Source organism: Haplochromis burtoni, unplaced genomic scaffold (genome assembly GCF_018398535.1).
Source record: "Haplochromis burtoni strain Fernald_Lab_line unplaced genomic scaffold, NCSU_Asbu1 Contig_39, whole genome shotgun sequence".
NCBI lineage: Eukaryota > Metazoa > Chordata > Actinopteri > Cichliformes > Cichlidae > Haplochromis > Haplochromis burtoni.
The window spans coordinates 190,214-204,169 of NW_024582400.1; the positions used below are offsets into that span (position 1 = coordinate 190,214).

Below are 13,956 nucleotides of genomic sequence, written 5' to 3' on the forward strand. Positions count from 1 at the left end.
GCCGTTCAGTTTGTCAACAATAAAACTGACTGAAATGAGAGAAAGACTGAGTGTGAGACTTTGATATTAGATAAAATGAATATTGATAAAGTTTACCTTTATGTACAGAATCTGAATATCGCAAAATATTTTTAAAAATTGCAATAATATCATATCGTGCGTTAAGTATCGTGATAATATCATATCGTGGGATATATGGTGATTCCCACCTCTACTATTTTATATTATTTTTTAAAGTCATTATTCAATACATTGTTATTGTTAACCCTTTAAAGCCGGTCAGAGCAGCACGCTCCGTTTTGTGTAACTATTTTTAAATCCCTGTAGAACCTGAACCGTGTAAGCTAGCGCAATAATATTTTTTGCATATTAAACCGGAGGAGTTGTACTTACATCTGATGCCATCAGCTTGTCCTTGGTCACGGTTTCCTTCCACATATAGCTTTGCAAAAATTGCATAAAAAGCGCTTGCAGGAACAAAAACATAATATCCCAGAAACACGCTTTGCTGATCCGATCAGCTGTTCATAACACTTCTCACATTGAAACAGACGTCACCGCTAACTATCGCATGTCCACCATGCCGGAAGTGACGTCATTTTCGCGGAAAATGTAGTTTTTTTACTTGTAGGCCTTAAAAGCCTTTACTGGTCATGTTTGACTTTTCTGAATAGTTTCTGTGATGCTTAGAACTCGAATTGCACTGCTGGAAATAGTTTATTTTGATGCACCTGCTGTTTTCTTTGCAAATTTGCATCATAGGATTGTTTTTTCGTTTTTCCTGCAGTATATAAAAATTGGTGTATCTCCAAAATGAAACTATGAAGACACTCAAAATAAATTTCCTGTTGTTGTAAACTATTTTTTGCAACTTTTTTGTATTTAAAGTTTTGAGGGATAAACCTCTTAAATTTCTCCAAGTAGAAATATATGTAAAAAAACAAAACAAACGATTTTCAATTTTTTTGTAGTTTATTGCACTTTTTTGCAATTAATGTAGTTACTATGGACTTAATGCATATTATTAAAATATGGGCTATAACAGTTGTATAGCAACTTGAAATGCTCCCACAAATGGCACTACAACATGTAAAAAAATAATATAAGCTCTGGCGGACTTAGTAGGTCTTAAAGGGTTAAAGGGTTAAATAAATATCGTCAAATAATCGAGATCTCAATTTCAGTGAAAATAATCGTGATTATCATTTTTGCCATAATCGAGCAGTCCTACAGAGGGGTGTGGTCTTCTGCTGCTGATGAGACGCATCAGCAGCAGAAGACCACACCGGGTGACACGTCTGTCAACTACAAACAGGAAACTGAGGCTACAGTACACATGAGCTCACTAATTAGACAATCGAAGGCGGGAAAAAGGAAGTGGTGAATGTTTCCCTGACCTCTAATTCTTCCTCTTCCACCAGTACAGCTTCACAAGTTTGACTTTGCCATTTTACCAAACTTTTCAGATAAAAGTCTTTCAGCCTTTTAAATGAAAGCTGTTAATATGAAAACATCAGAGAGTGTTGCATTTTGACAACAATCAGAAGTAGAGCTTCATCGATGAACCAGCTATAATTGTAAAGGACAAAAGGCACCTATATATCAATTTAACATTTTCAAGGTTTAGACTGATGCTCAAATGAAAGCTAAGATAAGATAAGATGGTCTATATTAGTCCCACTGTTGGGTAATTCACAATAAACAGATGTAGCATAAGAAGAGATTTGAAGATGTGGTGGTAAATTATGGGGCTTATTTATCAGTTTTTTGCAGCTTGGATCATAAGTTTGCCAAAAGAAGAAACAAAACTGCACATAAAGCATAAAATCATAAGAAACTCAACTCTCCGGTCCACAACGACACACTTCTTTGGCACGTCTGATAAAATGTACAAGAGAAGGAAACTTTAAATAAAGGCCTAGTATGCTTTGGGGTTAATGTAAGAAAAGGCCACTGTTTGAGAAATTAAGGCTAACATGTATAAAGTATCAAACCTGCCGAGTAGGACTGCTTTAGGCTGCTGGAAGCAACTCGGTAACAGAAGGAAAGCAGAAGCAGAGGAAATGAAAGGAAAAGAGCCATGGATCAGCAGCTGTGCTTAAAAACCTGCTGAGCTTTAATAGTAAACAGTACAGTATTAGGCTTTAATGACCAGCTGCAGTAACGTAACATCTGACCTCTTTCTCCAGGCCGTAGTCCTGCACCAGGCGGATGTAAAGGGTCGGCGTCCACCCCTTGGCTCCCTCCAGCATCAGACCAACAGTCTTGCAGGAGTCAGCTGAGAGGCGGTGGGCCTTAATTGTTGCGTCCAGGGTCTCTTCAGCCATAGATCTGTAGGTGGTCCATTTCCCACCTGAACACCAAAGCTGTGTTTTAAAATCCATCACAGGTACCTCTCATTAAAGATGATCAAACAGATTGAGGCCAGCTCACCAGCGATTGTGATCAGTCCGCTGTCACTGATGCTGACGATGTGGTTCCTGCAGATGGACTGGGTGTCTTTGGAGCTGGGGTCCGTCACTAGGGGACGTATGCCGCTCCACGCTGCCAACACGTCTCCTCGACGCACTGCAGACACAAAAATGTCACACCATGTCATGTTTATTAAAGAAGGAGCCAAAGAGGAGAATATAGAGCTAACAACTCTATATTCAACTGTGGGCCAAGAATGAATCCCTGAGGGACTCCAAGCACAACAAGATTTGATTTAAGACCCTTAAGAGCAATCTTTCTGACTAGAAACTCGCTGCTCTACCCAAAAAGATGAGATTACGATTACCTACCCTTCCCCAATGCATCACTGAATGCCCAAACCTGTGAGTCAGTCATTAAAAAAAACCTTTAAAACTGCAGATTCAGTCACCATATCAGCATGTGGCTCCATGTGAAGCAGACACTTGGTAAAAAATAAAAAGCAGGCTACTCAAAAATTCATCACAAAGCGCTCCTGTACCTTCTACATCAGGGCTGAGATAATTGCGGACCTCCCTCAGGATGAAGTTGATGTCGTCCTCCCCTGGGATTGGGTGGGCTGTCACACTAGTGGGGGTGTCGGTTGTTCCGGCGATGGTCATGTTCTCCCACGGCAGGAAGAAGATGACACGACCATCGCTGGTGGCTGGATCGAGGAGACCCATGTTGTCAGGACTGTGCCAAGGAGAAGGGAAAAAAGGAGGATTTCTTATTATTAAATATACCACTCGTAATAGAAGTACCAGGAGTCTGTGCGGTTTATTGAAATAAAAAAGGAGAGTGGCGCAAAAAAATTGAGGAAAACAGGAGGAAAAGAAGGAATGGTGGCACTAAAAATGAGGAGATGAGGGCCAAACTGAGCAGGAGACAAATGAACACAGATATGGAAGAGGTAGAGGAGGCACGGGAGTATGTGGGTGGGGGTAGATAGCAGCAGGAGGAAGATGAGAATAAGTGAGCAGGAGGAAGAAAATTAGGTGGTTGGCATTTCTGTTCAAAGGGCTCGCGCTCCCTCGGGTTTCACTCAATAAGCTTAGCTGAACTTTAAAACCTCCGACTTCAACAAAACCACTCTGCCACTCGGCTGTATCTTAACCGGAGAAGATTGTCCTATGTATGTAGGCGGAGGTCAGATAATAGTTTGGCTAGCTTAGTATTTACACACAGGAATGAGAAAACACAGGAACTACTATACATGTTAATGGAAGAGAAAAAGAAAACAACAGGAACAGCTTTGGTTGTTTTTGGCATTATTATGTCAGACCTGTAGTATCCGGGGATGACGATGTGAACTCCAGCACTGGGCTGGCAGATGTTCGAGGCCTCCTGGTTGTCCATCTTCCTCAGAGCGTCTGTGAACGGTCCGGTGGCGTTGATCACACACTTGGCCCTCACGTCAAATTCCTGCCCTGTGAAGACGAGCGAGACGTTGACAGATTCGATTAAGAAAGACATCAAATACAAAAAATAAGCAAACAATAATGTGGGAGGAACCGTTCACTGGCTTCTTAATGCAAACAGCAGCTTCTTATCACAATTAAATTGAGTTTTTCCTTTTTTATTTCACACCACTGCAGCACCATCCTGCCTGTGTATATATTATTTGCTATACACATTCATTTCTACTTAATTTACAATAATGCATTTACCCAAAAAAAATCCTTTTAGAAGCCTTCATGGTCATTAAGAACAATACATAACTCAAATAAAAGGAAGCTGTAGATATAGCTGCAGAAAACATCAGAGGCAGAAACAAGAAAAACAGCAACAAGATAATGGGAATTTCCTTTATAAGCTTTGAAGTATTACTATAACTTATTCATTAATAATCTAATGTAAGGCTTGTAGTTTATAATATAACTGTTATTAATGACCTGAAGTGCTACAGCTGGACACGATGAGACTTTTTTATTTATATTTTAACTTCTCTGTGGACTGCAGTGCACAAATATTTGGCTCTAATTGTAGCGCTTTTCTCCTCTGTTTGAGCGCCTCTTAATACAAGTGTCACTGACCCTTTGACACACATTTACAGAAGTGTTTTTTTCCTACGTCTGAGTGCTTTGAACCTAACATTCACATGCTCACACTCCGATGGATGCACAGGGGGAAGACATGACCTGCTCTACCTCCTGAGCCGACGTCACACGCAAATAAAGCGAAAGCCAATTAGACGTGGAATTCAGTTTTTGCAATCATGCGAATGCTTGGCTTCAACTTGTCTGCCATTTTGAACATGTGACACTGTAGTTCTAGATGTTCAGGCAAGGTGGCAAGGTGATACTACTTGCAAATATGTCTTGATGCATGCTCAGCCAACCAGGTAAGTAAATTCTGAAAGACTGAGCCTGAGGACAGTCAAGGAGGCCATTTACGTGAAAAGGTAAAGAACATCTATGAATGGAGGAGGAGCCTTAAGGGTACATCTTTTGCCATCTAACAATGCTGTGATTGCAGCCACTCCCACTGTGAATGGCACTCATGGCCATTGATCTATGGACTTTAATCAGTGGTTGTTGATCAATGGTCATGAAAATTTGCATATTAATGATCAAGGAATTGACCTCATAGCCCATTGTTCATTCAGTGGGCTGGTTTCAGTCATTATGCAAATATACTGTTTATAAGATTGGAAACCTGCAGTCAGCTGAGACTGAAGAAGTCACTTGGATGAGTGACGAAACGTTTCTCCCACTGAAAACGCCACGTCCAGATGAACAGAATCAACCTTTTAAGAGGTACTTGCAAAGACGTATACAATGTCTTGGACACCAGGAAACTATTGTTAGGAGGACATCGACTTATCTGCAAGCATTTGCCAGCTACTCTCCTAGTGGAAGTGATGGAGATCTTTTGCTTTCAAAGTAAAAGTTGCACCTTTTGAAACGTGTTGGCTGTGTAGATCCAAATTTTACTTTAAAGGAAACTGTTTGTTTCTGGCTGCCGTTTAATGAGTAGATGGCAAGTGTTTGCACCAACTGCCAGAAACCTCCAGGAACTACTCACCAACTGGTTGTTGGTGCACATTTTTAATGTTCACTATGGTGGATAACTATTGATCAATGTGCGCATGATGTCACACAAGAAACCTGAAAGGTGATGAATGGGTGGGAGAAAAAAAAAAAGCAATCCACAGTGAAGGTGAAATTGGGGGTTTCTGATTTTCCCGCTCCCACCATAGGGGGCGTATTTGAGCTCAATATGACATGTTTTTCCAAAAAGCGAGAAGAGTGAACTTAAGTTATTAACCCTGGCTCTATGGTGTTAATGAGAAGTTAATAGAAAGAGATTAAATGGACATGCCGTTGTTATGGTTACATGGTGGTCTTCAGGTATATAGCAGGTATAGAGCTGACCCTTTCCATCCTCACTTCCAGGGATTTTTCATAAATATATTTAATCCTAATGTTTAAAAAGCTTTTTTAATGTCAGTCTCCATGTAGACTGATGCAACAGTTTGAAGCGGCACAACACAGCTTGGCCTTTTTAAATGATTATTTCATCTTCTCTTTTTATGGTGTTGGAGGAAGTCTAAACCTTCAGGGTCAGGATGATCTTTCTAACCTGTGCTTTAGGAGCTCAGAGACACTTTTGGATGGAAAAAATTAAACTTTAGAGCGCCATCTCGCCGCCCGCATCCCTCACCTGTGATGACGTCCCTGCAGCGGGCACCGCACACCTTCTCTCTGCCGCTCTGCGGGTCCTTTTTCTTCAGCAGGTGAATCACCTCGGTGTAGTTTGCGATGGCGGCGCCGTAGCGGGCGGCACTGAGGGCGATGGCCAGGTTCATACGGGCATCATTGTGCTGACCTGAAGCAGGACAGAAAAGAAGGACATGAACAAGATGGAAGGAAGAGGTAATTTGTGCCTTTTTATAGGCATTTAGCTGGATTTCTCACATGGATAGGAGAATTTGTACCTAGGGGAAGTATTTGAGGAATGCATATATATATAATACAGCAGCCAGCCAGCTCGGCGTAAGTGGATTAGGCCCAACATTTGGTGTGTGTCTGTGACAATAAAGGAGTGTCTGCTGTTGCTGGTGGCAGCGGCAGTAACCAAGGAAGTGGGAGAAATAGCTGCTGCTGCTCACCCGCTCCGACCGGTGACGCCGCCGCCGCTGCTGCTCTGCGCTCTACACCGCCGGGAGAGAAGGTCATATTTCGAAATGTCACGGGCGTGATTGTTCCAGACGGCATAATTGGAGAAAAGACGGCCCACCCCTCCCCCCCCTCCCCATCACCCTGGCCCCCAGCCCCCACCCCTTCAGAGCAGATGATGGGAGGATGGTGAGGAGGTGAAAATCAAACATATGCTGCTCTGGAAAACGCTCTTCCATTTTCTCAGTCTGCAGGCAGGAACCTCTGATCACTTAAGAGTAAAAGTATTTTAAATGGATAAATAAAACTTCAGGTAAGTGCTCCTTACTGTGCTGAAGAAATAAACGGATATTAATGGATATCGTATTTTATTTCATAGTAAAATTATGATAAAGACAAACATCAGCAACCTGTAAGTAGTGTCATTTCTCCAATTAAAATAAAACAAACAAACAAAAAAACAGCCTGTTGTGAGTGAACACAACGAGCCCATACTCAGCGAAGCCAGCAGTGGAAAACACATCACCCGCAGATACGCCGTTGTTATTTTCGGCGGCGGAACGGAAAGGACGCCAGAGGCACAAGGCTCCTCACACTCAGCTGGACGCTCAGCATATGTTTGGTTCTCCTTCGTGGTGAAAAGGCAAACACGCAACCTTTAGCGCCGCGGGGGTAGAGGGGGCATCCTACCAGTCTGTCAACACATTTTGTTCGGCACCAGTGGAGATGTGAAGGCCTCGGGCAGAGCTGCATCCGAGGCCTGCATTCTCTAATCTGCTGTTTGGCTTAATGATACCATCCCTACATGTTTCCTGAAGTATATTTCAGATTTGCACTATTTGTGTTTAAATGTGAATAAAAGAGAAAGTTGGTCGTAAACTTTACCTGATTTAAATTCTTAGCATAAAGTATGTTTTTATGTAAAGAATAAATTGCTTTTTGCTTCTTTGTCTGTACTCGTACAGGTTTTGAACAGCACAGCTAAAAATATGTCTATGAACTGAAGAAAGACAGATTGTATTTTAAAGGCGTTTAATTTTTACTACTGCTGTGTTTAGTAGTTTACTCACACTGGCATCAATCTCATAGTAATTTGGGGCTTTTAAGGATTTCATGGAACTGTTTAAAACAAGAACTGGAAGTACAAGCTTGATGTTATTTAGGATTTCTTCTAATCAACACAAGGTCAAAAATAAACACGCAGTTCAAATACATCCACCCAACTGTGTCCGAGTTTCAACAATCTAGCTGTTGGTTCCCGGTGAAGTTGAAGAAATTCCTTCTTTATTATTCCAACCAATTTGTGCAGTGTACCAGTACCACTGGCAGCAAAACAGCCCCAGAGCATGATGTTACCACCACCATGCTTGACAGCTGGTATGTTGTTCTTAGGTTTGAAAGCCTCATCTTTACTCCTCCAAACCTACATCTTGTCGTTGTGGTGAAATGGCTCAATATTTGCTTTGTCTGACCATAAAACTTTTTGGCTTGTCCATGTGGGCTGCTGCAGATTTCAGTTGGGCTTGAAGGTGTTGATTTTGGAGCAGGGGCTTCTTTCTTGGTTAGCACCCTCTCAGTTCATGGTGATATAAAACTCACTTCCAAGAGTTTTCATTCAACAGTTTTTCATGGCAGGTTTGAGCCTTGGTGGTTTCTGGGTTATTCTTTAACATCCTAACCGATTTCCTGTCATCTGAGGGTGGCAGTTTGGGTCTTCTTACAGGACTCGGCAAAGTGGTGACAAATCTGAATAGTTTGTACTCATGTAAAAATGTTTGAACTGATGAGCCTGGAATCTGCATTTGTTTAGAAATGACTTCAAGAGACTTTCACAGGTGGTGTAAATCTACATTTGTCCTTCTTAGATCTTCACTGAGTTCTTTAGACTTTCACTTTGTTCTCAGCACTGGTCAATAAGTGCTGTCAAAACTCTTCTGCACCACTTATTAAAATATTTAAATGAGTTGTTCAATGTGCACCCAAATCTTGTTTTTTAAAGCCATTAAAATGTGTGCTGTACAATCATTCCACCCTGATAATGGAACAGTTCAAATAAATAAATAAAAGCCTAAAGTTTTCCACAACATTCATGTCAATTATGAGTGGATATAAACTTCTGATCACAACTAACCGAGCAAAACTAAAACTAAAAGTTTTGAAAATGCTGCAGTTTTTTAGATTTGTGGGCGTGAAACTCTTTTTGCCAAAATATTACCGCTGGGCTCACATACCATTTGTGATTTCATGCTCACTCGGTGGCAAATAGACATGTACTAGCTAGCTATCATTTAACGTTCTACTCTTGGTAACAGCTAAGATATCAACTGTTAACTAAAGCTTGACGCTGGTAAAAGTTTCAGAAATGCTAAACATTGAAAAGTCAGCGACACCAAACTGAACTTAAAGCAACAGAACATGTTAGAAACCGAGAGGCTACGACTAAATCTGCAGGTTAGGGTCACTGATGGCTCTATGAGATGACTCCCAAAGCTCTCACTCAACTTCTCCTCCTTCCAGGCCAAAAAAATTCAAAAATAAAATCTATAATCTATAGTCTCACTTTTTGCCATTGCTATTAGTCCTCTCTTATTCTTTCCACAAGCTACCAGCCAATTTCTTCCTACTCACATGAATACAAAGAGTACATGAACGGTCAGTGTTGAATGTGTTAACAGGTGTATTTTCGGAACCTTTGTCTGAATAATGTAACTTTGTAAAATACAGAAGCTTTATCAGGTCGGGTCAGAGTTAAGTTGCACATGATTATGTGAGTCTAGGTTCTCAGTCATTGTGGTCATGGTAGTCTTAAGAGTTGGTGACTGGACATCTTTGGGTGTTTTGAAGATCTTTTACTTTAGAGCTAAAGAAACCTCTTGGAAAAAAATTAAAGCAATCCTGTCGCCTTCTTTTCAAGCTCTTAAGACTACTAAATGAGTACTTCAAATAGCCTTTCAGCGGCTCCTAGTGTAGACAGCCATCAACAGATTCAATTCACAGAAAACTTAAACATGTTGTTCTGCAGCTACTGCAAGCTTTTTGTAGGTTTTGTTTCAGCAAATATACAACCAGAAAGAAAGAAATACTATATTTAGTTATATACATCACACCTGTGTTTTTGCATTTGACAATTTAATATGAGCTATTTAGACGCCTACAAGGGTTAGATATCCTGTTTTTCATAAGCAGAAAAGGTCAGTCCAAATAACATATTTTTTCATTCCCTCCTATCTGTTTAGTCATCTCGTGAATGCTCACGTTGATGTTTCAACACCCCAGAAGTCAATGGGTGCTTCTGAAAAAGATTTCAAGACCTGTCATCACGTTTGCTGCTGTCAGGCGTTTAAATAGCGGTTACAGAGCTGCTCTATAAAACCTCATGTTCACGCAAATTTCCATCAAGCCATTGCTATTGTAAATCTTTGCTGCAGGAGAGGAAGACGGCGGGGAAAGGGCAAGACTGACTCAGCTGTCTTTTCATGTTTACACAAAATAAAAGAGATGAGTAACAAATAAGCAAACAAAGCATGCTGTTTGGATAACTGAAAACGCATTGCAGCGCGGATGAAACAAACAGCTCTGCTGGCGTAAAAAACCCCAACAATAACGGAGCCGTGAGCTCACCGTCGTAGTACACGATGGCCCCCACCAACTTGTCCTTCTTCAGCATGGGGAAGAGCTCCAAGGCCTTCGTCTTGCTGAGGACGTAGCTGCTCTTCAGGCACTGGATCCCCGCCACCAAGTCGTACATCTTGATCCCTGCCCAGTAGTAAGGCAACTGCCACCATCTGTGAGGCAAACACAGTGATTTAAGTTCTGTCTACTTAAATATTTGGATACAAAATCTTGTTTTTTGGTCAATTTTACGTCACCACATAGATGCAAAAATCTATTTTTCCTTCAGACAGGTATTAAACAAATTATCAGCTGGTTAAACAAGGCAGGTTTTGTCCTTACCCCAGTCATCATCAAAACGTGGCTACATTTACTCAAAACTTAGGTTTGCTCAACAAATAGCTACAAAGAACAAAAAGAGTAATAGATGTTGAACCGACAGGCATTTATACACCCCTACTGTAGTCTCACAGAGCAGCTGCTACCCAGGGAAGATGACACAGACCAACTGAAGATGAATCCCCCTCATAAACGCCCATATTTAACCAAAAAACCTTGTTCTAAATCTTACTTGTAAACAGGAAGCATGATGGGTAACGGCGCAGACAGGTGAGGTGCAATCTCCAGCAGGTTGGCTCGCTCATGGAGGGCCTCTTTCACCATCATGTACTGTTATAAAAAAATATATATATATATTTTTTCCTACTGATGTGCTCTGTTAGTGAGACTGAAATGACAATAAAAGTGTGTCTAATCCAAAAAGATGATGGTGAGAGAGGAGCATCTCAATAAGCCGAAGGTGCAGCACAGAGTAACCTGCTCGTAGTCCAGCTTCATGATGGCCTTCTGCAGATAGCGGACTCCACCGTGGATGAGCTTGGTGCTTCGGCTGCTCGTTCCAGAAGAGAAGTCGCTTCTCTCAACGAGAGCAGTCTTAAGGTCTGGGGAAAATGACACAGCGCCTTAATGATAACTGTATTAAGAAGAGCCTTGTTTCTTTCTTACTCTAAAACTTAAACTTATATAAAACCTAAACCTTACAGACGATTAGCTTATATGTCACCCGAAAACTTCAAGGGAAAAAACAAATAAACAGACGGCTCTTCGCTCTGATGAATCCGGTTATTATCAATACAAGTGAAAAATGTTGTTCTGACCTATTAACTTCAAAGTCTGATCTGCGATAAATGAGCTTCATCAGCTCGCAGTGAATCTATAAACCTGTAGGAGTGATGGCTTTTAAATACATAATAAGACCTGAAATGAACTTAAAAGTACCTGGTACCAGGTACTACCACCTATAGGAAAACCCTAAAGTAAGTAAAGTAAATATTCGTGGATTTAGATGTTGAAAGCAGTGCTTCTATGGATGTGTGTGTAAATCGGTGAATAGGACATAAGCGATATGAGAACCAGTCCATTTTGCAGTGTTGCAGAATCTAGAAGAACCTCTTAAAAAACTGAAGCATAGAGTACAGGACCATCATAAACCTTCGACCATGATTCAGTGAGAACACTTCCAAAGCCTAGTGAAACCTGAAAGCAGAGACACCCTGCTGATGGCGGGCTTACTGCGTGTGACAGCGTCTAAGGCACATCCTGCCCCCGTGGCCCCTCCTCCGACAACCAGAACGTCGAACTCCTCTGTGTTTGTCAGCGCTGCGAGCTGCGCCTGCCGAGAGGGGAGCTCATCGATGAAGGGAACCTTCAGCTCTGCTTCTGCCGCCACTTGGGCCAAACGAGCCTGGATGTGACAGACACGCACATGGATCAGCACGAACACAAAGAGCACGAGGCTTTAAAGAGACACGGGCTCTTTGTAATGAATGCGAATCAGCTAGCTTTTCTATGTTAGACGTTAAATTAAAAGAAAACGTAGCAACACTTTCCTTGAGGTGCGTTTGAAACATTATAAGCACACTGCGAGGACATGATGCTCGCACCATAATCACCTCAGAGTGGCATGGGACATAATGCATAATGACTTGCAATCATTTCAATACATTATGCATTTGGATTGACTGTGTAATGAGATTACTGTAAGACATGTTTACAGTATAATAAGCAATGTGGCGGATGGAATATAATGTATGTATGGGAAAACAGTTATGACTTGATGGATGATCATTGCTCTTAATTGGCTAAAAGGAGTTTCTACAACATGCTGAACCTGAAAACCTGCAGATTCTCGTGAACAAACCGGCTGTTTATTATTTTAATGTTGCACAACCCAAGTGACTATACCACATATAGAAAAGTAATTATGTAATTGCAGCACAAATAAGGCTATTTTATGTGAGTATATCCAATATTATACTGCTCCTTTGAGTACTTTATAGTTAGTAAATAAGCAGTTGATAAAATAGGGATAAAAACCTACTGCTCGCCTTTTCTTGAGCAAAATTGTAGCAACACTGCATCTGTACCTGAAAGCTTTTTGACATAGCCAGTTACGTTCTTCAGCAATGAAACTGCATGGTAAATGTCACGAAAATATGTGGAAACTTCTGCCACGTAACAACAATTATGACTCAATCAGTCGGGTAAACACCGCAGGGCTTGAATGTGCAACATTTTTTGTTTACTAAACACCTGCACAGGTCGCCTGGTGGGATGCAACCCGTCTCCAAACACTGACAGTCCAACTTGGACTGGAATCGCTCTTAGATTGGCAAAGATTTACAAATAACTGCTGTCTAATTTATAAATGCAGAGAGATTGCTGCTGCGGTGCCATCAGCCTGAGTCGCAAAACTCTCTTACAATATCATCACTTTCCAATATTGTACTCGACTTAACTGGCTGCCAGCTGGTTACGTTCCTATATAAAAGTAAGGTTGCCGAGCACCTATGGCTTTTTGCTGTTAAACTGCAGTCCTGCAGCAACTACGTCACTATTTGTGCAGGAACATCTGTTTCAAATCTATGAGGTTCTGACTGAACTCTGAATGAAAGTAGTTATTATGAATTTCTGTCCATGCAGAAAGCAAAAGATTTATGTTGTTTCACTGATTTCCTACACTTGGTTGTTGTATTATCGAAAACAGATTCTATGCATTTGCCACTTTAACCCCATTCAGTCAAAAACTGATAGCAGACCGACTCCACCTTATTGCTGTTTTATCGCCATCTTCATGCACCGGTCGATTCCACTGTGGTCTCTGTCTCTGAAGCACCCAGTACAAAGGCAACAAGATCGCAAGTTCATTGCACACACAGTCGTGCTCTGGCCTAAGCAGTTTAACATGGTTGCGTATTTCCCCAGTCGAGTGCTTATGTCACTTTTCCCCAACTTTAAAAAAGTTGATGTTCTCAATCAAAAACCTGCAGAACGTGGCGTTTCACGTAGATGTGGGCCATCTTACTTTCCACCTCACTTGTTTCCAACTTCCTGCTGCTAGCATGGGCTGCTCTCGGAAGGTCCTGCAGCCCAGGCTAGCAGCAGGTGGGTGACTGCAGGCTTAGACACAGTTAACTGAGGCACATTAACAATTTTTACTACATCACCCTGACGCTTCACTTACAAGAAAAGTCTCTTATTACTTCTCCCATCATCCTTTTAATCACTGAAGTTAATTATTTTATGTTGTTGGCTAGCTGTTAATAAATAAGTAATAAGTAGGTAAATAACGACAAGCTGGTGGTGTGGTGCTGGTAACAAAATGTTGCTCATCACCTACAGATATCTTCTTGCAGGGGCTCAGGTTGGTAAAGACTGAAAGAAGTTATTAGGGGACTGTAAAAATGGTCGAGTTACCAAAGTGACTACAGAT

At 41.3% G+C, this 13,956-nt stretch overlaps 1 protein-coding gene across 2 annotated transcripts in view; it reads right to left on the bottom strand.

The window, feature by feature from the left end:
• The window catches only part of gpd2 (glycerol-3-phosphate dehydrogenase 2 (mitochondrial)), a 34,719-nt gene that overhangs the window by 11,997 nt on the left and 8,766 nt on the right, over positions 1-13,956 (bottom strand). For both annotated transcript variants that reach the window (XM_005919872.3, XM_005919871.3), the window contains 9 exons: positions 11,757-11,928; positions 11,001-11,125; positions 10,756-10,853; positions 10,194-10,357; positions 6,118-6,282; positions 3,737-3,881; positions 2,954-3,147; positions 2,434-2,568; positions 2,178-2,353 (listed from right to left, as the gene is read on the bottom strand). In XM_005919872.3, coding sequence (XP_005919934.1) covers positions 2,178-2,353; positions 2,434-2,568; positions 2,954-3,147; positions 3,737-3,881; positions 6,118-6,282; positions 10,194-10,357; positions 10,756-10,853; positions 11,001-11,125; positions 11,757-11,928 — 1,374 coding nt within the window. The remainder of the gene's footprint in view (positions 1-2,177; positions 2,354-2,433; positions 2,569-2,953; positions 3,148-3,736; positions 3,882-6,117; positions 6,283-10,193; positions 10,358-10,755; positions 10,854-11,000; positions 11,126-11,756; positions 11,929-13,956) is intronic.